The sequence below is a fragment of the Fulmarus glacialis genome, unplaced genomic scaffold, assembly GCF_000690835.1.
Source record: "Fulmarus glacialis isolate BGI_N327 unplaced genomic scaffold, ASM69083v1 scaffold7910, whole genome shotgun sequence".
Classification (NCBI taxonomy): domain Eukaryota; kingdom Metazoa; phylum Chordata; class Aves; order Procellariiformes; family Procellariidae; genus Fulmarus; species Fulmarus glacialis.
Genome location: NW_009189498.1, coordinates 48,425 through 74,233, shown reverse-complemented (window position 1 = coordinate 74,233; position 25,809 = coordinate 48,425). Strand labels below are relative to the sequence as shown.

General features: G+C 36.9%; 1 protein-coding gene across 1 annotated transcript in view; it reads left to right on the top strand.

Moving 5' to 3' along the window:
* Positions 1–25,809, top strand: part of SLC26A7 (solute carrier family 26 (anion exchanger), member 7) — a gene marked incomplete at its 5' end in the record, with an annotated part of 52,501 nt that overhangs the window by 26,199 nt on the left and 493 nt on the right. The window contains 9 exons of the mRNA XM_009582234.1: positions 1,659–1,736; positions 3,180–3,275; positions 10,346–10,452; positions 12,655–12,721; positions 17,365–17,502; positions 19,250–19,298; positions 21,968–22,068; positions 23,966–24,020; positions 24,110–24,213. Of these exons, the coding sequence (XP_009580529.1) occupies positions 1,659–1,736; positions 3,180–3,275; positions 10,346–10,452; positions 12,655–12,721; positions 17,365–17,502; positions 19,250–19,298; positions 21,968–22,068; positions 23,966–24,020; positions 24,110–24,213 (795 nt within the window). The remainder of the gene's footprint in view (positions 1–1,658; positions 1,737–3,179; positions 3,276–10,345; positions 10,453–12,654; positions 12,722–17,364; positions 17,503–19,249; positions 19,299–21,967; positions 22,069–23,965; positions 24,021–24,109; positions 24,214–25,809) is intronic.

Sequence of the window (25,809 nt, the reverse complement as noted above, 5' to 3'; positions counted from 1 at the left end):
CTGAAGGCACGTAGGGTATCTGAGCACTTTAGCTGTGGTACATGTAGGCAAAGGCCCTAATAGAAGGTTATTCAATATATGAAATGGAAAAAGAAACCACCATAGTTTGATTTCAAGGTAGGAAGTACATGGTAAAAATAACAAGTAACTCTGTTTTATCCATTGGTTTCACAGTATAGCAGAGCCTGCTTCCAAAAGTTATAGTGTGGCCAGGGGTTAACACTATGAGAGTACTTTAGTAAACATAAAATTCTCTCTCCTGCCTTCTTTTTTGGAAAACAACACATCCACATAATCCTCTGCTTTTGAGGCTGACTAGGCAGAACGAAGAGATGAGAACATCACTAATAAATGTTGGTCAGATCATAGGCAAAAAGAAGAGGGAGGGGTTGCTCTGCCTACATAGAGAGAAGTCAGTTTACTTTGGCATACGTCATGAAAGAAATGCAAAGAGCCTTTCAGGGGCTCAGAGCAGTCCTTTTTTCTCCAACGGCTATACCTGGGGTTCAGTGATGTCATTTATTTTTCAGTGATATCTTTTCCTGGCAGAAAACAGAAGTGAGGGACTGTAACATGGGCTAGAAGTATCCTTCAAATAGAAACAACACTTTTTTTTTTTGCTTTTTGGGAAGGCAGAAAGAGGGAAAAGTTCCTTGTGACTTTACTAGCAGATTTTGTGTCCCTTTTTTCTGTAAACACTCTGTCTATCCTTCTTGATGGTATTTTTAAGTACACCATGGCTTTAATTTTCTAGTGTTTTAACAACTTGTCTGGTTTTGTTTTTAACAACTTGTCTCTTAAAATGAAACCTAATTATTTTAGTAAAGAAACATATTATCAATATAAAAATAAAGTGAGCATCTGTCTACTTATCGTCAAAAACCTTCTGTGAATCTGGACTGTATCTTAATGAGACCAGAAGTATTCTACTTTGTGAGCAGTCAGAGTGGAGTAGGAGACCGCAATTTTACTGTAGTTTTCCATCAGATTAATACAATACTGTGAAGAAACACATAATTCTTAGACCATATATTTGTCTGGATTCATGCCACCTGTGTTAATTGTAATTTTTAATATATAAAAAAAATTCTTCCTACATTTTCTAAAGTAAAGTCCACTGATAATAACATGAAATCATTGGTGGTTTCTGACTTAACACAATAGTTTCCTTTTAGTGTTGATCCCAGAAAAAAAAGTTAGAAATCTTCTCTTGTGCAAAAATGACAACACAGTTCTCCATATACAATTTTTGCTCAGTGCTGTGACAGATCTGTTATTTAGTGCAACATAGGGTGCATGGCTATAAATATGTTGCAGAATGACAGTGGGTGCTGCGAAACTTCTGGGATGAGTTATTGCACACACACGCTCCATTTAATAACCAAGTGTGTAAGTGATGCCGTGGTCTGCCTGTGTGCTGTCAGCAGGGTCAAGCACAGATGTTGAGATCTCTTACTATGTTTTCACTGTAGTTGGCTGAAGGTAATCACCAGAGATTAAAACTGAAATTATATGCATCTGCAATCCATAGATACGTTAATAGCTAACATCTTCAACATCTCATTCTCGACTTTGTCTACAATATCTGATAATTTCCACACACTTTAATTTTTTTTTTGTTAGACTGAATGATCTGCTTTTCTTGTTTGTTGTTTTAGGTGGCTTGCCTTATCTCTTGCGCATTAATTCTTGTGGTGATCTATGCAATTGGACCTATGCTGTACTGGCTGCCTATGGTAGGGTACTTATCTTCTTTTTTAAAGATGATGTCAAACATTTTCTAAAGACTTAATTTCTTTCAGAGAAAGATAGTACTACCTCTAAAACAGCTCTATTTAATTTCAATGGGAGAAAATCATAAAATACAGAGGCGACAACATAATACATATAGATTTTACACAAATATATAGTTGCATATATAGGCTATCACATAAGTATATAAGAAAGCATTTCTCTTGTACTTTCTTTTGGCAAGCCGTTTATGAAAAATATACATCCAGATTGCTGTGGATTTGTAAATTGACAAAGTGTGGTAGAAATTAATGAAGATCCACAATTTTTCTCCAGTTATGCCTATGATGTATGACTTTGCTTTTCAAATAAATTTGACACAAATGACTGTAGATAGTGATCTAAGCTTAATTACAGAAAGATTATGAGGTGTTCTTATATCTCTGTCATGGAATACATCTTCTACACTAAGACTCTGTAAAGCAATGATGTGGTGTGTTTTCAGATAAGCTATATCTAGCTTTTGGTATTACAAATTAATAGTTACTTTTAACAAGAGACATGTCAAAGATGCAAAATACAGCTCCAAAATTATCCATACTTCTGCCATGTTTGTACACGAAATTTTAACTCAACTGTGTTTTAAATTTACTTTGTGCTGTTGTTTACAAAGTGTCACATGAAGGTTCTCACTTTTCAAACACAGATCCTTTTATAGCTTATTTTAACCGTGCAAAGTAAGGACATTTGAAGAGGGGTGCATAATATGTCTTTTTTCTTACTATACTGCTTTCCTCCCTTCATTTTTTTAAATGGATTATATGTAAATTTTGACTGGTTTCCTGTAGGCTTTTTTCCCCATATTTTAAAACAACTTTTCGTATGTTGCTTTCTTGATATTTTATTTCTTTTTACTATGCTTTTTCAGCCCTCCCCACCTATGCACTGCACTTTGTACTCCATCCTTTTTGTCTCCAGATGATTTCTTCTTCCATCACCTCCTCCTGTCTGATTTTGAGAACAATAAATTATTTTGTTTGCCTCAAAGTTAATGGATTTTTTGTTCTAGAGGCCTTCTCTAGGTGGTGAAGAAGGGGAACTAAAATTCTTCACTGTGTAGAAGTTGAGTCCTGATTTGCTTCCGAGTCTCCCAGACTATGGCAGAATGTATTTGGTCTGGCGACACATGGAGAGTCTTGGGAAGTCCTGAAGCTTCTGTCATTTTTCTCACAATTAGGTGGCCTATAGATTGCCTTCAGGAAAAAAAAAAAGAATGGTTTTGATACTGTTACGTTTGTGTCACAAGGACACCTGTGCTTGTCCCATTTTTGAAACACTAACTTCAGTTTTTTGATAATTTAATTACAATATTGACTGCTAAATTGAAGAAAGAGCATTGTTTTCACTACCAATTATGTAAATGGCTTTTGTTTTTTATTTCTTTACAGTGTGTCCTAGCAAGCACTATTGTTGTGGGCTTGAAGGGGATGCTAATGCAGTTCCGTGACTTAAAAAAATATTGGAATGTGGATAAAATAGACTGGGTAAGTGAAACTTAATCTAAGGAGGTTTTCCTGAGACCCTTTAACAAATACCTGCTAAATAAACTTTAATTGTTGTGTGGTCCTAGAAGAGATAAGTGCAAGCCATTATTATTAGGGTTTTTGTGTACTATCAACTTATTTTCTATCTCAGAATAACATCATCTGTAATGTCAATTGTATTAAAAAAAATGGAATTTTAGCAAATGATAAAGAATCAAACCTAATTTAATGCTAAAAGATGTGTATACAGACAGATCAGGTTAATCTGAGCAGATGCGTGTCTAATTTTGTGTGCTTTCTCTGGCTGGTTAGCACGCTTTTGTTATTGCAGTATTATTGAAGAGATTCCGGTATCTTTGTCCTCTGGGGATATAGAATGACCGTGCAGGACAAACAGAACAGGAAACAGTAGAGATGCAGAAAGATACTTGTTGTAGGGTGCTGTAGGTTAACTCTCAGATTTTGCAAACAGAATATCTATTGTTTGATCATAATGAAAGATTCTGCAGTATGAGAGGAGGAATACATCAGAAAAAGCAGATAGATGGAAAGAGTCATAGTACAAAAATCTAGTTTAATGCAAAGTCTAAATAGTCTGACATTTGCACAGAATTCCTAGCAAATATTAAAGATCAGTCGATGTTTAGGAAGACTCCTAGATTTCTCTTCTGTGGGAGTTTTTGAATGTATTGGCCTATTAGTGGAACCAAAGCCTCTAACCATTTACATAAATACATATTGACATCCCATAAAGCTTTTGCAACTTCTGTTTATGCAGTTTCAGTTAACAAATATTCAGAAAGGTATTTTGGCTATATCCTTCTCCTCTGTAGTGGGAGATATAGGTTACTGGAGGTAATACTGGACTTTGTTGAACTCACCAGTGATTTAGTATTCTACAGCAGTAATAGTAAGTATAGACTTAATAAAATATTTTTTATACAGTACTGGATTTCAGTATGGAAAGCAAAGCTGAGTAAACAACATCAAGTTTGGCTATGTGAGATTTTTCACATTTTGTCAGAGAGGTTTTTTTTTTTTTTGTATCATCCAGAAGAAAAGCTCTGTCTTTCATGAATCTTATGTTCCTCAAGCAGCAAAATTCTGAAAATATTTTCTACCACTTGTACTGTATTTGGTCTTCAGCTTAACCTAGATTTCCAGTGTCCCAAGGGGTGGATGATGTGTATCAAGAATTATTTTGGGGACAGCGGACTTGAGAAAACTGGTAGTTATGGGAGAGAGATATAGCTTCTCTATCAGTGCATTGAGGTAATAAGTAGTTAAGTTTTCCAGCAGGATGTTCTGGAAGCTCAGTAGTCTTGATGCTCTTCATAGATCAACTAGCCTAGTTGATTTTTGCTTTTGTGGTTTTGGCAGAAAAGGATGGGTGCACAGTTAGTTATTACATCTCTGACATCTGTCATTATTTCTAAGAAAGGTTATAGACAGGGAGAGTTTGCTAGGTTTATCTCTTTGACTGAACATACTTGAACAATGATTTATCTTCAAGTAGTTGTACCATCAGTCCTTAGCCTGAAAGGGTAAATCATCTTGCTTTAAATAGCATCATCTAAAGTAAGGCTATAGAAGTTGATCTTACATTGATGCCTGGTCTGAGGAGCCCCACCAAGCCCAGTGATTTGAGTAACTACACTGGTGTTGATTTTGGCCTGAAAAGATTCACCCCAGCAATTGACAGCACATTGGAAATGAATCAGTGCCATTACCCAGGTTATTCAAAGTGGTTTGAAGATAGAAACTCTAAAAAGTACATCTGGAAATAATTAGCAGCTGTCCTTTCTGGAACCGATTCTTTGAAGGGCATGCGTCATGTAACATAGAAGTCAGGTTTGTTATGCTCATAGGTCTGGCAAATGAGAGTGCATGGAAACAGAATATTATGGCTTTTGTTACCTTGTTCCTTTGCACTCCTTTAAGCTTCTCATTGAACACAAACAGGCTGAGTAATATTTATTTGTTGATTAGTTCTTTATAAAACATAATCCTGTTGAATGTAAAAGGTACAGCTTGAAAGGTACAGCTCAGGAGTTGAGCTTGATGATCCTTATGGGTCCCTTCCAACTCATGATATTCTGTGAGTCTGACATCTCTCCTTTCAGCCATGGATTGTTTTTTCCTGCAGAGTTAATGTTTAGGAGCAGCTGAGTTCAAAGGAGCAGCTAGGCTGACAGACCTAAATAGCTAATACTAAATATTATCAGCTGAATATTATTACATATATTTGTTTCAGTTTTCTTTAAACTTGTTTTTTATCAACCCGCGGGAATACCCTGTTTTTACATCCCATCTCTCAAATCACATTCAATTTCTTTCCAGCTAGAACCCCACTGCCCTTACTCCAAAGAGCCCTTTCCTGCCATTCACAGCACTCATATGAACTTCAAAGGTCTCTTGCTTCAGTTAAGGTCTTCTGTCAGTCCCTACACCTTCTTGGATGACTTCAGTAATTTCAGATCAATAATTGCTCTATTCCACTATATATGTAAATACATAACTATATGCATAACAGTATTTGTTCTCCCTCTGCTGTCTTCACCTTTTGGCTGTTTCCAAGGTGTTGATTCCTGCGTTGTCTGTGTTTTGTACATTAACCTGAGAGCGATTTGTCTTGAATTTTTGCCTACTTTTGGGGAACTATCAGGAAGCTGATCTGGAATTCTTCTGTAAGTGTATCTCACTCTTCAGGTCCTCAGATTAAAAGTTGATTTCCACATCCTTCCTGCAAGCCTAATTTCTTATGCAGGACTAACTTCCCTTTTTTATTCTCCAGCTTGACAGAGCACTTCCCTAGTATCAATGAAAAGGCCAGTGAAGTTCTTGTTAACTCTTGTTTTTAAGGCTGAGCATCCCAGATGAGCTGCAGCCATTTAAACTAGGCAAAGACTACTGCCTGGTAATGGACTTCTGAAGAAAAATGTTTTTTTTGCTGTTAACATTTGGACTTGAAATTGACAAAAGATGGGGAAAAGGTATCTCAGAAGATGACCCTCTAAGTGAAAAATGACAATAGAATTGTCACGAGTTAATTATATAACAGGGATTTGGGGTATTCAACAAAGAAATACTATAGCATTTAAAGAGAAAAAAATGTTAAAACTTGTACAAATGACTTCACCAGGAAATGACCACAGCTGAGGCAGAGCTAAGTTGTATGCCTGACTTGTAAAGCAGAAAGAATGGCAACAATTTATGGTAAAAATTACACATTCCCTCCATGGTGCTGTGATGGGAGAGGTAGTTATGGATGTATGAATTGTAAGTGTATGCACATATATTAATATATAAGGATGTAAGGAATGCTACTAATTCAGAAATTAAAGTAGATCCAACAAGGAGGTTCTCACTTTTGACAAGTGTCCTCCAAGGTCTTGCCAGTGTGAGTTTCTAAGACATGGAGCCGCCACCCTGCCAATCTATTTTGTCAAAATAGACTGGAGTAGGGGGCCCAGAGAGGGTGTTCCATGGAATTTTGGAGCTCACTGGTGAAATTTCATGTATTTTTAGAACTTTTTAACATATTATCCTGAGGAGGGAGATGAACTTTTAGATTTGTTCAGGTATTCATCACATAGGGGCCCTGATTCATGAGAAAGCACTGAGGGCTTTGCTATATAAATAATTTTCCAAAGAGTAGGAAGGCATCTCTTCTATGATGATAATTTTACATGAAGGCTTCCAGCTTTGGACATCCTAGGGAGATTTTCTATCCTTCCCACATTAGTGAATATGCTACCCTGAGTTATATTAGTTTTGCTGTAGTTAGTCTCAATGGGGTGGGAAGGAATTTACAAATGCTTAATCTATTGAAAGGGTGATTGCCATATAAATACTTTTTAAAGAATAATATTTATATCAGTCCATCTGTCTCCAGGGCAGTCTGTGCAAACAAATACCTTCTCAACCATTGTGTGTGGAATGCTTGTGAAATATTATATTAAAGAACTACCATATCACTTTACTGTTAAGCAGTTCCTGTTTTATGGCTGGAGTGGTCTTCACTTCAGCACTTGAATCATAAGTTTTGATGAAGGGTGCCCTAAGGACATATGCACGCATCAGTCATTTGTCTGCAGAAGGTCGTGGGAGCATGGGCATGCTACGCAGCCTCCCTGGAGCCAGAGCCTCCTCCTGGACTCCAGCATCTTCTCTGCCAAGGCACCCGCTGAATGAACAGGACTTTAACAGGATTCTTCTTCTGACTGCATGTTGGTGACTGCAGCAAGGGCCTCTGTATCTGAACAAGTCATCACAGCCTCACATTATAGACAGTACAGAGCTGGTCAATCAAGTCATTTTAGGGTATGATTCATCTCTTCCTGAAGCAGGCAGCAGCGAAATCAGGTAGGAGTCAGGTGAATTGCATCTTAAATTCCCCTCACTCTGATAACCGGGTCTCTATTGATTATGGTGGGAATCTTGACAGCTCACCCAGCTGTAGACATCTGTGCAGGAGATAGTTAATGCCAAGTGAAATGAACCCTACCCATACAGGCAACAGCTGTTTGCAACAGTTTGCAACAAAAAGGGAAATTTATAATCTGGTTTCGAAGTGGTATAGAAACATTTAGTATCACAGTATCTTAGTATTGCATTGTTTAGCTATTGGCTCAGAGAGTATTCTCCCACTTCACCTATTTATATGCTTTTTTTTCCCCACCAAGTTCCCATTTCACACTCCCCTCAATGGTGGATGGGTAGACCTTATGAAATGAAAAGGTCTACATGGAAACACACTGACCACAGAGTTTCGGAGGCAGCTGCTGTATGTACAGTCACAGTACCTCTCAGTGCTTCCTATACTTTCTGATATATGCAGAATTCAGCATAAATCCATATCTCCTACTTGTTTCTTTTCTCCCTCTTTAGAATTTTTTTTTTTAAAATTAATACAGTACAAGCATATTTTGATTTTGTTTTGACTTTTGAGAATAACATGTGCCTATAATACATTATTGCTAAGATTTGAAGAATGATTAGAGTCTATCTGTCCTGGAATATACAATAACCATCTTGAAGTAAGTTGCCAAAGAAAACTTTGGTATTTTTATGACTTCTTTGTTGAACCTTGCGACAACCCATGAATTAAGAAAATGTCTATCAGATCAACATAACTTGTTTCTACAAGTTTGATGCTACCCTACCTAAAAAAGTACTGACTCCAGGCCAATACAAAGCACTAAAAGGGTGATTGACAGATGAGAATATGATTGTTTTGGCTCATCCTCTGCAACAATGACAGTCTCTGGTTACAGTTTAGATGTGGGATACTAGGCTGCTTAGTACTCAGCAGTATTTAAACATTTTTGGCTTTGATTCTTCCTATGTATTGGGTTTCCATGCTTTCTGTTTTCTGCTGAAACAGAAGAATTTTGCAGGTCTTGCAGCAGTGATTAGTTAGATGTGATGAGGCTCAGGTCTGCAGCTGAAGTGGATTGCTTGATCTCAGGCATTGTCAAGGGCTCAGCCTTATCAGGACAGGCTAATTCTTGATCCCACCTGAATTTCAGGTTTGTAGTACTTCTGTTAGCCCTTTCATGTCCAGCAAGCTCCTTCATAAATTTATACCAGCTTTTTAAATCTTAGAATTACTTTCTCACTGATTAATCAGAACTCAATATTTGTTGCTCGTAAAGGTATTCTTTGCAAATATATACACAAAAATTGTATGAGATGTCATAAAATATAACTGGAGGTTGAACACTGTTTCAAAGAATGAACTACCTCTTTACTTAGCAGCCATGCCGTGGAAGAGACTGCAAAACCTTTTGCAGTAGTTTAAAATTTTGAAGATGAGGGAGGAAAAGGTTTCTCAGTAGACTCATGTAACACTCCGTCCTCTGTGAAGCACAAATTAGTATGGTATGACTTACATTTTATAATTCATAAAATAACAGTTCTGAAATCTGCTTGAGCAAAATTCCTGTGGTTCGGCTGAAAGTATTGTACTGTCTCTGGCTTTCCTGAGCTAAGTGAAAGCATCAGAAAGGACAATTTTAACACTGATTGTGCCATTGTAATGTGATCTTTTCCTCTGCAAACATTAACAAGAAGCACTGTAATTGTTGAAACAGGCACCTGTGGAGATCAGTATATCCAGAGGAGTGAAAATACCTTCCGTTTTTCTTTAACGCTTTTTATAGAAACATTAGGTGGCAGTCTTTGCTTAAAGCTCCCTTAAAGAAAGAAATATGTGCTGACATTAGGTTGGTATAAGAAATCAAGTAATTTGTACTTCTCTCAAATTGTAAAATCTGCCATATATATCATTTTAGTATGGAAATATGTGTGATCATTTCTGTTTAGAAAATAATTAAGAAAAAAATTTGAAATGTTAAAAACTTTTGGTTTTTTAATATTTTAAATTCCTTTTCAAAGTTATTTTTGTTTCAGATATGCTTCTTTGTATTTTTTTTAAATTGTATTTAAAATGTATCCAAAGTTTTATTAATCAAATATTTAAAGATGGGGAAGTAATCTGAAATCTCACCCTTTCCGTGTGAAGAAATTTATTCCCCAATAATTTTTATTTGTTATAGAGTTGGTTTAGTCATCTGTACTCTGATAAATGCCACTTTTAATTAACCTCCTTGCAAACCAGAATTCCCACTTACACAATTAGTGGGAGACAAGCTCTCTGTACGTGGCCTTTAGGGTACCTCATTGTGTAAAAGGAAAGGAGGATTTTAAATGTGTGTAGCGAAGAAGGTGACAAAAGCTTACAATGTGAAAAATAAAATATAGGCTTTACAAAACAACTGAGTTCATTCTGAATTATGCTGTTAGCGCAACTACATATGCTATTTTAAGTAACTCTGAAAGGAACGTCTGTGAGCATTGGGATGACTACTGCCATGTCACGTGTGTCCTCCCATGGGGAGGCATTATTTTAGTCGCTAATTTAGTCTTCAATATTTGCCAGTTCAAAGATCTGAATGTTCACCTCTGTGAAACTATCTTAGTTTTAAAAATCTTTATTTCTCATTCATAAAAGGTACATTGTAACAAAAATTGAAACTAATCACTTCTTTCTGTTTCCCTCCTTAAAGAGCATATGGGTTAGTACCTACGTGTTTACGATATGCTTTGCTGCTAACGTGGGACTGTTGTATGGCGTTGTCTGCACTACAGTAATTGTGATTTTCCGCTTTCCCAGGTGAGAAATAGATTTATTGAAATTCTAGTTCCAGTAGCACATTGTTATGTCTTCTTCCTGGCACATTGCTTCACTGTCAGGACAGTCATCCAGTACACTAAATTTAGAAATGAAACTTCATTTTTTTAGTTGCAGAAAATTACTAGATAAGACAATTCAAAAGGAAAAGTCACACCTGTGCATTTACTGTAGGCTAAGGATCTCTAAAACATACCATGACATTGTTTTGTGATTTCTCTTAGTATTAGACATCTCTATCACTGATTAGGTGAAGGTAGCATAAGATAAACAGAAATATCAATAATATTTTTTTTTTTTCCATTAGATATTTATTTGCTGGAGAAAGTATGTCTGGCAAGCTTTAGTAACTAAGCGCCTTTTATAAACTCCTAGATAGTATGTTGCACAAGAGTTGATAGTTGACATTAGCACTGCTAATATATATTAATGAACTGCACAACTATTCAAATGTATAATGAAAAGTACATTATAAATTCTATGTATGAATTAGAAAAGCCAGGACAAAGAAACTAGAGCCGATACAAATTTGTATATTCTCTTCCATATATTCCAGTTGCTACTTTGGATCATAAGTAAAGGAAAATATCAGTTGAGGTTCATGATCGCCTTGTGCTACGAAGTTAATCCATAGCTCACCAGTCCTGCAAATGACTTGCTGCTTGCAGGCAGTTGTTTGCATGAACATTGAAACCCACTGAAATTAAGTACAATATAGACAGCTTGATTCAATGCTTGTTAAAGTGTTAACCATTTGTGCATAGCTCTGTTCCCATAGAATAAGTTGCAGAACCAGTGTGAAAATAGCTCAGAATTACAAGGCAATTACAAATTATGGAAGATGGTTTCTGCTTGAATCAATCAGTACCTTTCTGGTAACCTTCTGCTACTCAGCAAACTAAAATTTTGGTAAATTCTGCTAGTAAAGGAAAAGGTAAGTTTTCATGTTGTTTTCACCCTGTGCCTGGATGTCTGACGTTCTGCCACAGCAGAAAGGGAGAGATATCTGACACAAAATAGCACGATCTTCTGTTGTCTGATCTAGCAGAGACCTCAGTCTGAACCTGCACTAATTAAAGTAGATAAGACCCTTCCCAGTGATTTCTGTCGTCCTCAGTCAGGTTGCACATGATTGTCCATGCAATCTAAAGGCACTGAACAAGCTAACAGCCTTAAAAACTGTACTGCACAGGTAAGGTTAACAGGAGAACATGCAGTAAGCCATCCAGTTGTGGGCAAAAGGGTCAGCAAAAGTGAAGCAAGAAAAATACCGTAGATGATTTATTGTGAAGTTTCTCTTCAGATGCCAGAGTATTGGACGTGGTACATGTTATGCATCAGAATGTGTTAAAAACAGCAGCAGCTACATCTTGGTTTATGCAAATGGGAGAGAACAGCTGACTTTTGCAAACCTCATTTAGCCAACCCCAGTACCTGCAAATACTCCTTGCACATTGACGCATTAAATGTTTGTATTCTGGGATTATTTCCATTGCCTAGCTTTAGGCACAGACCTCAGATAATAGCTAGTTTCATAGTCTTCTTGTTCTGCAGTTAAGTGTGTTCCTGCAAATGATGTATCGAAGCAGAAGGTCCTACACCGAGCTGCCTTTTCAAGGCAACTTTATCTTTTCACTGGCTGTGTAGAGAGCATAGGGATACTGGCTTTTCCAGTTAAGTCCCCCACTTTGATAGCTAGAGTGCAACGTTCTGCTTCATCATACAAAGATATGTAAATTTTAATGACAAATAAAACATCCTTAGTTTTCATGACTCATAGCTATTTGATGTCTTTTTTTTCCTTTCCTTACAATATATTTTGCAGGTAAAAAATATTAATTAAACTTCTGCACTTTTGAAGCTGTAGATTATATGTTAGCTACCTTGACTTGAGAATAGCTCTCTAGCCAGCTACAAAACACTAGTGAAACTTAAAATTAACATTTTATTTACCAGAAATTTCCATTATTCGTATTTTCAAAGTGATATATTATAATTTTAAAATGTGCTTTTTACCTTTTAACTGGATCATTATAATTAAAAATAAGCTCTATATGCACAAAAATACACACGGACTACATCATCGCAACTTCTACGCTGTAGTTTTGGGGTGTGTCTCTTCCTGTTTCTGTTCAAGACTACCAATGATTTGCCTTACAGATTTTCTCTGTGTATTGATTACAGAGCAAAGACACTGGATTTGAAAAATGTGAAAGAAGTGGAATATAAATACAAAACAGAAGATAATTGTGTAAGTTAATTTTTTTTTTTTTTTTTTTGTGTTCCACCAATTCAGATTTGTTTATTTTCTCTAGTTTGTTATTGGACTGTAATCAGTGAGTCAAGGAAACATTTTTATGAAGTGACCACTTGAAATCTAAAGCCAGTATGACTTAGCAAATACAAAACTAGTCTGGGCATCAGAAATTGGAATATTTTCCCAGTTCTGCTGCTGATCTGTAAAGCGAAGTTAGGCAAGTCATCTTAGATCTGTCTATCTTAGTTTATTTGTTACTTTTAAGTTAGGAATTGCTCTTTGTAAAAGTTTCCTAATTCCTAAGTCTAAGGAAATCTCTTGGCAGCAAGGGCAAGGTCCAGCTGAGCAGACAATAGCTGTCTCTGTATTCTTATCAAATTTCCTCATTTCCTGAAAGTCCTTTGATACTCTCATCATCCACAATCTCTTTTCTGACCCCATTTCTGCCACCAGCCCCTTGTCATCGGACTGTCCCAGAGGACACCGTGTGCGGCTGGGGAAGGAGGGACAGCATCATGAAGTTGTCACAGACTACTTCACTGTCTCACCACCCCGTACTCAAACAAGGGTACCTGCACGTGAAAAATGGATGGAAGAATCTCTCCGAAAGACTGCTTTTAAAATTTGGCTTCTTACAGACTTAAACCTACCAGTCAGAGATTTTAAATTCTTTCGGTTATTTTCATTTCAATTATCATCAAAGTTTCTTGTGGTCAGGCCTATGGTAAGAAGAGACGGGTAATGACCCAGAGAGGTGAACTCCCTCCTCCGAGATTAAATGGTAGGTCAGCAGCCAAGCGAGAAGTAGAACCATGTGTCCTTTCAGCACGGAGTCCCGTCACTAGGATATCCTGCCTTCTCCACCATGGCAGTTTCTGCTATGTCCTCTTTCCTTTCCTAATGCTTATGAAGGGGTCTTATGTATTAGTAAGCAACATGCTCAGCAGTTATTACCTCACCATCAAGAAGCTCTCCTCTAAAGAATTTATTTTTTCTCACAAATGTTTTCCATCAGAGCTATCTTGGGCTCAAAATCTGAACGTGGCTCAGGGGGGTTTACTGTTTTGGCATGCTGAACAATGCTGGAATGTGAAAGGTACATGAGAATGGGGAGGACTCTGAAATGTCAATTAAAAACATGGTTGTTGAGGCTGGCCCAGCTGTCAATTATTATATCACTTTTCATTCTTAGGAAATATGTTGAGTAACTTTGTCAGAGATGGGTAACCAAAATTTGATTTGCCTGCTTTTTGTCGTATCGGTTCATAAAATATTTTGTACAAATCCGTATGCATCTTTTTTTTAAGCTAACTGCTCCCCTGCTTTTTTTTCCTTAATCATTAAGATTAATGCCAGTAACCAAGTAATAACAAACTAGTGTCTGCAGACAGTGGGGAAAATAACGTTTTTGTTAAGAAAGCAAATTGCTCAAGAGCTTATTACACAAAATAAAGAAGGAAAATATTTTTAAGATTTAGAAAAATGTCTTTAATTGAATTTAGAGTCACTGGGTTGCAGCAGGCATTTAGGGTAATTTTTAATGTATGAATGTTAGACTGATCCAAGTTCCCCTGGTAAATAAAAGCTTAGACATAAACAACAGGACTTTTAATCATGAAAATATGTAAGCTTAATGATCTACTCTGCCTTTAAGGTCTGTGGATTTATAGAGGTTATTTCATCAATAGGAGAAAAGACACTTTAATGTGGAAAAAATCAAGAGGGTATTTAGAAGCTTATGTGAAACACATTGCATCACAAGTGTTCCCTGAACTGAATTCTTCCCCAAGCGTAGACAGTGCTGTGCAGAGTGCACAGGGCAATTGCCAGTATCCTTCTAAGTGGCAGCAGGGCTTGGCCACCTGAGATAATTTTCCTTCTTTCTTGGCAAGGACATGACAAAGAGGAAGCCCATTTTTCTTAGAACAGTTCTTATTAAGAAAAGAGCTTGAACCAAACCAGAGCCAGGAATAACCGAGCCAAATTTGGCACAGTTGTCCTTGCCCATCCTAGAAAAAAGATTTTACCTAAGTCTGCCATCTGCTTCATTTGGCCTTATGATTTGAGCCTTTCAAATTTTCTACCTTGTATTTTTGGAAGCTTATTGTCTTGTTTATCACCATAGGCTTTGATCTCTGCATATCAGTCTTCCTTTTTCTTAGTTTTCGTCTTCCACTTTGCTCGCTCTGGTATGGCACCAAAGTGCTCACTTGTCTCCACACCAAGCTGTGTATAGCATCTTTTTTAAGGGAATCTGTGGGATGTTGGAGTATTTCTCCATTCAAGCATACATTGCCCTCTGTTTCACCCTTATTTTAGAGTTTTCTTTCATATAATCTTAGCCATTTTAATTGCCAGTTAGGCTTTGCCACTTGACTGACTGAGGTATGTTGGTGATGTGATATTTACCACAATCACGTTCATAGGTAAATTGCGCAAAGTCCCTGTACATAGTCTGGGGTTCATTGCCTCAGTTTTGGATGTTTGAAATGTTTCCTTAGTCTGTATGATGGTTGCTGCGGTGGTGTCCAAGAGATCATGTGGTTCCCAGAAGTCCGAATAGCAGTCTACAATAAGGAGGTAGTTTGTGTGGTTTGTGGTGAAGATTTCCATTCCTGTTTTGCTTGAAGTTCTGTTGGGAAAACTCTCTATCTTCAATGCAATCCCATGCTTTTTTGAGCTACTTAAAAAATGGTCTGTGAGTCAGCTCCACTTACTTGTGTTTGAGTGTGACCTTGTTATACGTCTCTGACTTTTGTTAAGAGGAATAGAGGCTTTTTGAACCTATATTCTCTTGCAAATTCTTGTTTTTTACTTCCTGTTACCCACTATCACAAGTATTTCATTTTTGAGAGCTAATACTCATATAAATCAGATATTTTATTTCAGTAGTAAATGGATATTTTCTGTATCCAGATCCTTTATTGCACTTAGTGATAAGATACTTTATTGCATATAGCACTTTTGTGGACTGAAATCCTTTTGGACAACTTCTCGGAATCAGATCTGTTGATCTGCCCTCACGGTCTGCTGCTGTCTTGCTGAGGTGTTGTCAGCTGCAGTGTTTGTCCATTAAAATCTCATCCTGTTTTCATTCTTCCGAAGTAGGCAAAGTTTTTTATGAGACTGTTGAAGCTGACACTCAGCGATACCATGTTTTGCATGTGAAAACAACTAGTGGAAATCTTTGCTGTGCAATGCTCAGGTTGTGCATTCAGGGATCCTCTTTTCGTCTCACCTGGAAGGAGAATACTCTGAACTTCCACATCTAACATAGAGATCCCCAGTTTCCATAAAAGACATACCTGAAAGGCAAATTGGGCCTATTGCTTTTTTGGCAGCTGGCACTTATGAGCAGTGTTACTGTGGCTATTTAAGAATCTCTAGTTGCATGCATGCCTGTCAGGTGGAAAATGCTACTGAGAATACTAGTAACTTTTACAGGCCACGCATGATCCTGCTTATTCCTGTTTACAGCACTAGATGCATAAAAGCTTAATACAGTTATTTACTGGAATATACATAAAGAACTTTATAAGTAGATGTAATGTCTTTACTAGATCAAATAGTACCACTGGAAAAAGTGGAAGACCCTAACGGCTGACAGACTTTCCTCAAGTTTGAAATGGAAGCAGCAGAAACAAAAGCAGCTGAGAGCAGTTGCTCCACATTGAATTTGGTCTGTCTTGGACCTAATTTTCCTAAGGAAAAGAGAGACATAGTTCATAACCTGCAGAAAACAGAGAGCTTGGTAGAATTAGCTTAACTCTACCTACCTACAAAATCAGTATATTTATATTTAAACATAAATTTTCTTACTGGCTTTTGAAGGTGTTTTAAGTCCACCTTGAGAATGAGAGAAAAAGTACTTGTTTTGTGGGAAATGTTCCCCACTGGTACCTGGGGGTTTCCTGACCTTTATCTGATGTCCTTCAGAAATCATTCTGGTGTATAATGTCTGTGTTTTGGGCTACACAGTTTCATTGAAGGTACCTGGTGAACTGGATGAAACTTGTTCAAGGAAGCGCAGAGACAGGAACTGGGGGTGGCTGATGGTTCTCGTGTAGATTATTTATTGTGTTGGTTGTAGATACGTGCTGGCAAAGTTTTAAATGTGTCACTTGGTCTGGATCCACTAAGTATTTCCATGGAGAAATATCCCTGTTGCACTAAAGTAATCTTCAGATAACTGAGACAAACATTTTCAGTGTTCCCCAAACCACCCGCAGTGTTTGCTCCAAAACCTCATGTACTTTTTCCACTATATACGTTTGTCTAATAAAAGATATTCCCTGTCTGCAAACCTTGTCTTGCCTATGTTTGGGGATCATACCAACTGAAATAGTGCTACTATTATTTGCCAGATAATAGTCCTTAGTATTATGTATCATATGACTTTGCTTTCATGTTAACTTGAATTAAGGATAATTTTCCGTATAAGTTACTTACATTTCCCTTTTTACTTCACTTGTGTGTGAAGACTGATCAAGACAGTTATCTGTTAAATCATTATCACAACTCAAAACTCCGTCTAGGTTGATGTACAGGAATTTCAGGATTTTTAAAGAAATTACTTTGTTTTTCAGTCTCCAAACCCAAGATAATCTTCTCAGTATTTTGCTTATTTCATTCCACAGGAGACATTAAAACAGATAAAGATAATTTCAGTCAACAACCCATTAGTCTTTCTGAATGCCAGGAAATTTCATGCTGACATGATAAAGATAATCCAGCAGGATAGCACAAGCAGCCAGGCATGTGAAGATGTAAACAAGGTAGGATGTGCTATATGCTTCAGTAATCATGGTGACAGTGTTGAAGATCATGATTGCTTTCCTTGTATTTCTTGGAGAATGCAATCAGATACTGAAACAGATATAAAAAAGTAATATTTCAAATTATTAATTTAGGATAGAATAAAATTAATTATTTATTGTTATTACTCGAAAATATCATCTCTACTATTTCTATATATGATCCTGTAAAAGACATTAAAAGCACTGATCCAAAGCCCTTCAAACTTTCCGACAGAACTTACATAACCTCAGCTAATATAAGATTGTGATTTTAAAAAGACAACGAGTAGCTACAAATCTACTTGAATAAAATGTGAGTTTTTTGCTGGAGGTGAGTCCATGAGAGATAGACACTTCATTTGTTTCTAACTATAAATAATCCCAGGAGAATTAGGAAGAAGGTACAAACTTGCTAAAGTTTTTCTCAAAGATCGTGTTTCTTTTTCATTTTCTGCACTGATTGTATTGGAAAAATAAACAGTATAAAAATTATATATATCTTGGTTTTGGAGAATATCTCCACAAGTATAGTATTTTTCGAGTTTATCTGCACATAACTACTGCAACTTACTACAATGCTCCCTAAAAGGGAAAAAAAGTCTTATTTTTTTTCTATCATTACAATGAAAACTTTCCAATACTGTACAATGCTTACTGTAGGCAATTTCATCCAGTCTGGCAAATTGGGCTGAAAAATTACAGTCATTTCCCAGATGAGTTGTTAAGACAACATTCAGTAATGTGTGTCCACCACCTCTCCTGTCTCTTGCTAAAAGCTGTGCTACCCATACCTACTCTGATGTTGTCTCTCCTCGTTGTACAGGAATTCAGCTCAGAAATTGTGCTGCTTTTTTTCCTTGGTTGTACTAGGTTAAATGATTTGGATTAGTATCATAACAAACTCCCAAACAGAGAGAAATTACTTGGGATTTGCATGGAATTAATTTATGAGTTAATTTGATAAGTGTAATAAGTTAATAAGTTAACATAATAAGTTAATTTATAAGTTATTTAGGAGGGAGATTTTACTCTTTGTCTCTTCTGTAAGGTACTTGGCAATACTTGCCTGAAATATTGTGCATAATTTTTTTTTTGTGGAATAAAGGTCTTTCTGTAGCATGTAATGGGAGTGAAAAAAATTGCACTTTGGATTTTGTTCCTGTGCTGTATTTCCGTTTTTAACTCATATTTCTACCGAGAAAATAGCATTCATATTGAAATAATTATAAAAAAAATTCTCCAGATAAAGGTAATTCTTTAATAAATTTATATGTCAAAAATGTTTTCACTAAAATATTAGCACAGAAGATGAGATTGCAGCAAGTAGAAAATGAATCAAAAGTTAATCTTATAAGATCACTGACTAGAATTCATCTTTTCAAGAACATCCTTCCCATCTTTTGGCCTCTCCTTAACAAACCCCTGCTTCCCGAAAAGCATCATGCTCATAAAATGCTTTCTAGTGGGTCCAGACATGACAGAGGTTGAGTCATCTAGAAAGAAAAGCAAGGTATCTGTTTGGTATAACTTTAGAAGAATACTGAGAGACATACTCAGCAAATATTTTATAGCCAATAGGCTGTTGCATACAATATGATTTTGGAGAGAAGGAGTTAACTTTGATATTGAGAAACAGAATTCTTATGTATTGCATTGATTTTCTCTGGTTACTATACATTGGACTAGTTTTCCTTGGTATGTTAACAGTTTGTTACTTTTATTTCAGTGTGAGCAGAACACATTGCTCTGTTCATTTTCCAATGGAAGCTGTCATGGTGAGTTTATTATCTATAAATGATATCAAAACCAAGATGGATATAAGTGTGCAAAATGGCTCCACACTTTTCTATTCATTTCTGTGTGAACTCAAGTTGTCTGGAGACTAATATTTTCAGTTAGACCAAACATTCGATGAAGCATGAGTGCTAAACAGTGTTAAACTCTGTTAACCTTGGCCTAAGAGGTCCTATTTATTCTGTCCTTGACTGACTTTTTAAGATTTCAAAAGCAGGGAACCCATGAAAATACCTTTTCTGCAGGAGTCCCTGCTTATTTCTCATGAACCACTGTGTACATACTGAGACAGGTATGCAGTGGGGGAACCACTTCCCGCGCTACTGCCTGGATTGGTCTTCAGACAAAGGCCTAAGAAGCTGTCCTGTTAAGCTCTCATCTTGGTTTTTTTGCATTTACAGTGGGACTTGAATATTAGTATGCAAAAGTAAAAATAGGATAAGATCAGAGCCATGTTAAATCTGTAAAGCTACTTGGGAGAAAATCTCAGAAAACATCAACTGAATTATCAGTGACACTCTGGCCACCAATATTGTGCTGTATATCAGTAGAGGAGAGAATAAAGAAAAAAACCTAAGGGTTTGCTTTCAATTAAGGATTAAGCTGCATAATTCCACTCTTCCCACATTTCATAACACTTAAATCAAACCAGAGCACATACATTCCCATGGGAGAGCTGCAGCAACCTTTTGCAGAAGATACTTTATATAGATGACTTCATTGTGGATGGAATTAAAATACCGTGTTTATTTAAAACACTTATAAGCATTAAGGCCACAATAGAGAATCTCATTTGGTGGCTGTTGTCTGAATGTTTACATTTATTAACTAGACTCATGACATTTTAATGATACTACAGTGTTTAATTTACTTGGGGGTGACAGAGTGTTTTGCTGTAACACATAGCAACGCAATGATAATGGCTACCAAACACTATACCATAACATGCTAAAAGAGTGCAAAGCACTTTATATGTGAGGAGATTTTTGAAAGGTCTTGGCAGTACATATTTCAGTCTTTTTTTGGATAAACTGGTTTCTCATGTCACAGAAATTACAGATAGCACAAGACCTCTTTTCTGATTGCTTAAGTCTTGCCTTGAGGGCTTAAATGCTCTGTTGTTCCTTGTACCAACCAGTCTATGATGACTCTTCATGGGACCTTTAAAATAAAAACCGGAGAGAAAAAAGAAAAATCCCTATAAAAAGGAAAAAAAAGTGGGGCTTAAATTTTTAGGAAGGAGGGGAGCAGGAAGACATAATCCTTAATCCTTACGGCAGTTGCCCTGGAAGGCACAGCAACATACATCTTCGTCAAAGTCTTTCTCCCTCTGGGGAATACCGATTTGACATTGGGCTGTATCAGCACCAAATTCAACAGCTGCTGTTGCCCTTGCCACTGGTTCAGAGAGGGAGCAGGTCTGTACCTACCCCCCCATTCAGAAGCCAGGCAGCCTCAGCTGCAAAGCAGGATGGCAGCTGTGTGGGAAGGTAGCACAAGTAAGTAATAGGGAGAAAGGCTAAGTTCTTTTGTTTGAGAGGCAGAGGAGGTGCGTAGAAAAGATTACAGTGAGCAGCCTAGCAGATCTCATAAATCCTTTCTTGGTTTCCATCACAGTAATGTCAGCAGGAGGTTTCCTTTGAAATTCCTGTCTTTTTGTTTGGTATGTGTCTATTAATGTATGTTGGACGGTACAAAGATGGTAAGTCTCTGGAGGTGCAAGTCCAAAAGGCTCTGGCTCTCAGAGTACTGTCAGAAAGGAATTAGCACCGTTATAAATCTACACCATGGGAAAATTCTAAGTCCCCTGAAGTTTAAAATTTTTTCCTCTGCTCTGTCAAAACCATTCAGCTTAACCCATCTTTACATTCAGAATTCCTTTTCTTCATCTTTTTTTTTTTAGTTTTGTGCATTATGATAACAAATATTTGTTCACAGAGCAATGTAAATAAGATATGCATTATTTTCTCGTTTTCCCTTTATGAAAGCCAGGAATCATTTATCTACGTGCTAGTTCAGGATGCATTTAGGTGTTCAGGAGTGTGCTTAGTTTAAACACAAGGTGGCCTGAGGTTGAAGAATGAGTATAAGACAAATCTTACCAACATCTTTTTTTCTCCATCAATACATGATAGTATATAAAAAGTTGACCAAACAAAAAACAGCACAGTAAAACCCTAGGAAAATGAAACACTCCACTTTACATATTTTTCTTCCTTATAGGAGGATATTAGTTAAGCCATAGGCAGGCATTTAGGTACTACAGAAATGAAAGTAATATCAGAACTTAAAAGAGAGATATATTCTCTGTGTATCCCATGTAAACTCTTCCAAATAAGCCAAGATATTACCCTGACTCATTTAGAAATTCAAATCTGAAGAAGCAATTCTTTATTTCTTGAGAGACTATTCCTGTCTAAAACATCTCACTAATAATATGTTCTGCCCGTCATCACTTCATCCCATTGCTCTAAGGTCCTTCATTTGTACTTCTAAAATGTGCCATTTGCTTGACTGATACTCCAATACATAACAGTAAATTTTTTGTTGTGATAGTTTGGGCTTATTTTGTTGAACTATCATTATTCTTATATGCATTTCTTGACAATTCTCCCTTTTAATTACAATTTTTCTTTTATCAAATGTGTAGGTGAATTGTTGCAGTCATGCCACAGTGAGCGATGTGTTTTGATATTAGACTGCAGTGGACTGAATTTCTTTGACTACACTGGAGTCTCAGTGCTGCTTCAGGTATTCATGACATCAGACAAATTCTGTACATAAAAATATAATTACACATACAAGTTATTGGGGCCAGCCACTAGTCACCTCACCTATGTCAGTGGATAAACATGTCACTCATGGAAAAGAGGAATACAGATTTGGTATTAAAATACACTGTGTCTATATATGAAGTTATATAAAAAATAATTCTAAAGATTTTGGGTGATATTCAGTGCAAATGTAAGTATCCGTACGTAATGGAGATGAGTTTCTGAACTTTTTTTTTTTTAAATTTTAAAGCTGTTTTAGGTCACATTTGAACCCTCTTGTGTCAGTTAATGTCAGTTGCAGTGGAGCCATGTGTGTATTTACCCCTTTAAAATTTCAGCTTTTAGTTCTGTGATTTTATCTGTATGTCCTGTTTTCCGCTAAGCCAGAGGTCTTAATGATCTCCATGTTTTCTTCTGTGGGTTACATACCTAGCAGGCTGCCTTCCTCAGGCATTGCAGGAGCTCCAAGAAGCTCCCAGAAGACCAAAACCCGTAACCACATAATGAGCAGTTCTATATAGTTGATGAAAAATAATGTCCAAAAGCTATTTCTTACATTTCCATTGGGTCTGGCATTTAATAGATGTGTAGTGGGTACTGATTTAAGTGGGTATGCAAGGTTTCGTTCATATAATTTTTCTGAGTAAGATAGAAGACCAGATTTGAACTTGGGTCTCAGCCCAGGCGTTTTCTTATCCTAACCATTTTCTCAATTTACTGCAGTGATTAAACATTGAAGTAAGTGCTGCCTTAAAAATGTTAAATTAAAACTACATATAGGTGGGGATATAGTCAAAAATAAAACTGGATAAATTAAATAAGGTGAGTGGGAGTTACTCCTTATTATGTCTCACCTCAAAATGTAGGGTATTCAATAAAATTATTAGATAAAGCATTAATTGAAAAAAAAAAAAGATTTGTGAAACTGATTTCCAAAAGATCTTAGAGACCCCAGAAGTACAAATTATATCGAAGAAGTGTTAGACCAATTTTTGAGAGGTAATTTTCATCGTCTGTGAAATGTGCAGATTGGTAGTGCAGCCTCTGAGTGAATGACGGGTCCAAAATTGAGTTACCCAGAGGAGGAACACACTCAACATCCTCATTGTTACACTCCTTCCCAAAATATCATCACTGCTGCTAGAGTTGGAGGGGATTTTTAGACTGAGTCAGGCTTTTGGTTTATTTTTAAAAATAGGGTATTCTGATGTGGTTCTCATTGAATCTCTTATCTCAGAATTGTTCCACTTTACATGGATTATTTAAGCATTTTTTGAAGCAGGGACTGCTTTGGATGTTCCTCATCTGCCAGAAAAGGCCCTACTCTGGTTCTAGGGTTATTTTAACTTTTTTTTACTTTCTAGCTTATTGAATATTTAGTCTCTGTGAAGTTGAACATTTTTAAAGAAAGAATAAAGAACAACTTGCTGCAGAATGTAGTATAATGGTTATGGTGCTTTTCTGATAGACTGCTGGAAGTTTCGAAGTTTCGTAGGTCCAATTCATGCCTTTGTGCACTGGTAGGTAAGCACGTGGAGAGGAGATGGGGAAACTTGCTGAAAAAGAAAAACTGAAGGAAAAAAAAAAATCTAAAAAATATAATTTAAAAAATGCTAAATTGTTGATCAAATTCAGATTTAATTCATTTTATCACCAGTAGAGCTGTCGAGTACTTTGAGGAGGGGGGTAGGAAATTAGTGTGGGTTTGTGGTGTTTGCATTATAGAAGGGCTCGCTCTGGTGGCTGCTGGTAGTATAGCTTCAACAGCAGCACTTCATCCTCTCTGCCCACTTTGAATATGTTCCTTTTGGGTATTTTATTCTCTGTTGGTATTTTAAACAGTTTTTTTGAATTTCATGTTTTCACACATATAGATTTACATGGACTGTAAAAACAGACACATCGATGTGTTGCTAGCACACTGCAAAGGCAAGTATCAACTTACAGCAAAATTTTTAACATGATGGTTTATATATCCTCACTACCTTATCAGTGCTCATATGTTTGTTTTATTGCAGCTTCCTTGATAAAAGCAATGCAGTACGGTGGAAATCTTGAATCTGAAAATCCTGTCTTCTTTGAATCTGTTTCTTCGGCAATCGATGCCATTCAAATTCACAGGGTGAGACTTACAGCAGGGGTAGGTGAAGTCTGGAGGGTTTCTTGGGTGCTCATAGCAATTTGTTAAAGTCTGGGGAAATCTTATTTACCCAGTGAATCTTTTGTGTAGAAATCTTTTATCTGCCTATTCTCTGCAGCTGGTCCTCAGCCTCTGGACTGCAGTTACCAAGTTTTTCCTTCCAGTCACCATCTCTCCTTTAGCAACAACTTCTTGGTCTTCTATGCTAGATCTGGAGGTGCTGTCTTGTGGTGCATTAACCTGGCTGCATTCTCCACTGGAAAGCATAATGTCATCTAGAAACACCTAACATAGCCTCTTGGTGAGGCAAATTAACTCATACCCAGTTCTGTGTTACTGAAACCACAGTCCTCCGTTCCTCAGCCCGGGTTGCTTAAAGCTACTTCACACAGCACCGCACTGTACTGACCGAAACGTTTCTGGATCCTTAGCAAGTTTGTTTCGAGCTAATAAGCTTGTCTCTACCCTGCACTGCAGCGTGCTGTGTTGGCTCACTGGTGGAAAGAGGGGAGAGGAATTGCACGAGGTGGGAGAGCGAGCTGGAGGGAGAAGGAAGGCTTGGCTCAGAAATTGAGGCTTGAGGCTTGGACATGCATTTGCTTGAACATGTATTTACTCGCTCAATAATTCTTGCATTCCATGTTAAAAGGCTGTAAACCTGGGCCTTCCTCATAAACCATGTAAGCCTTTTCCATTGTAATCCTAGCGTAAATGAGCGTGCGTTACAAGTAATGTGCTTTCCCATGGTTTTATTTATGATCCCAAACACGGCTAGAGCTTGGCTCAGAGCCTTCTCCAAGAGACATTAAACTCATCATGGTCTGTGGTTTTGGTTGTTTTTTCTCCACTTTATATTTTACTAAATAAATTAGAGTTGCCTATGGACAAAATCACTTTCCATTGATTTATCCAGATAAGGTGAGTTGGCACAGTTGATCTAGTGGATTGACCAGAAAAACATGGTCTCTTCAGAGCTTTTCAACATTTTTCATTTTGTTGCTCTGCAAAAAAAAAAAAAAAAAATTACTAAATGGTAACTGCAGGGCAAAATTAATGGGGATGACTATTGTATATTTTTTCTGGGTCTGATTAGATGAGTTAGGATGATTGTTGTGTTATAAAATGTCTCCATTCTTTATAGACATTAATTAACCTTCCTAACGTTCTTGTAAGATAGTTATGTACTAGCATTCCCATTTTATGGAAATGGGACATGGAAAGCCCAGGACAAATGTCCAAAGTGAAAAGGGGGAGTTAGAGCTCAGAAGCCCACTTTTCTAGGAACTGATCCCATGTTTCTACCAGAGCTGCTAAGCAAATCCAAACTCTGAATAGTGGCTTAGCGGATTAGTCTGAAAGGCTTGCACGCAGCCTCAAATTTTAAATGCAATGATGAATAGTGTATATATGCTGCTCATGCTTCTTCAGAGTGAAGTATGTGATTTGGGTTTTTTTTAATGTGTTCTTTGTGTTTAACACCTGAAGATAAGATGAACAGGAGTAAAAAGGCAGGGTGAGCACCATGGTAACACCACACTGTAACTAACACTGTCTATGTGCTCTTCCTGTTTTAAGATG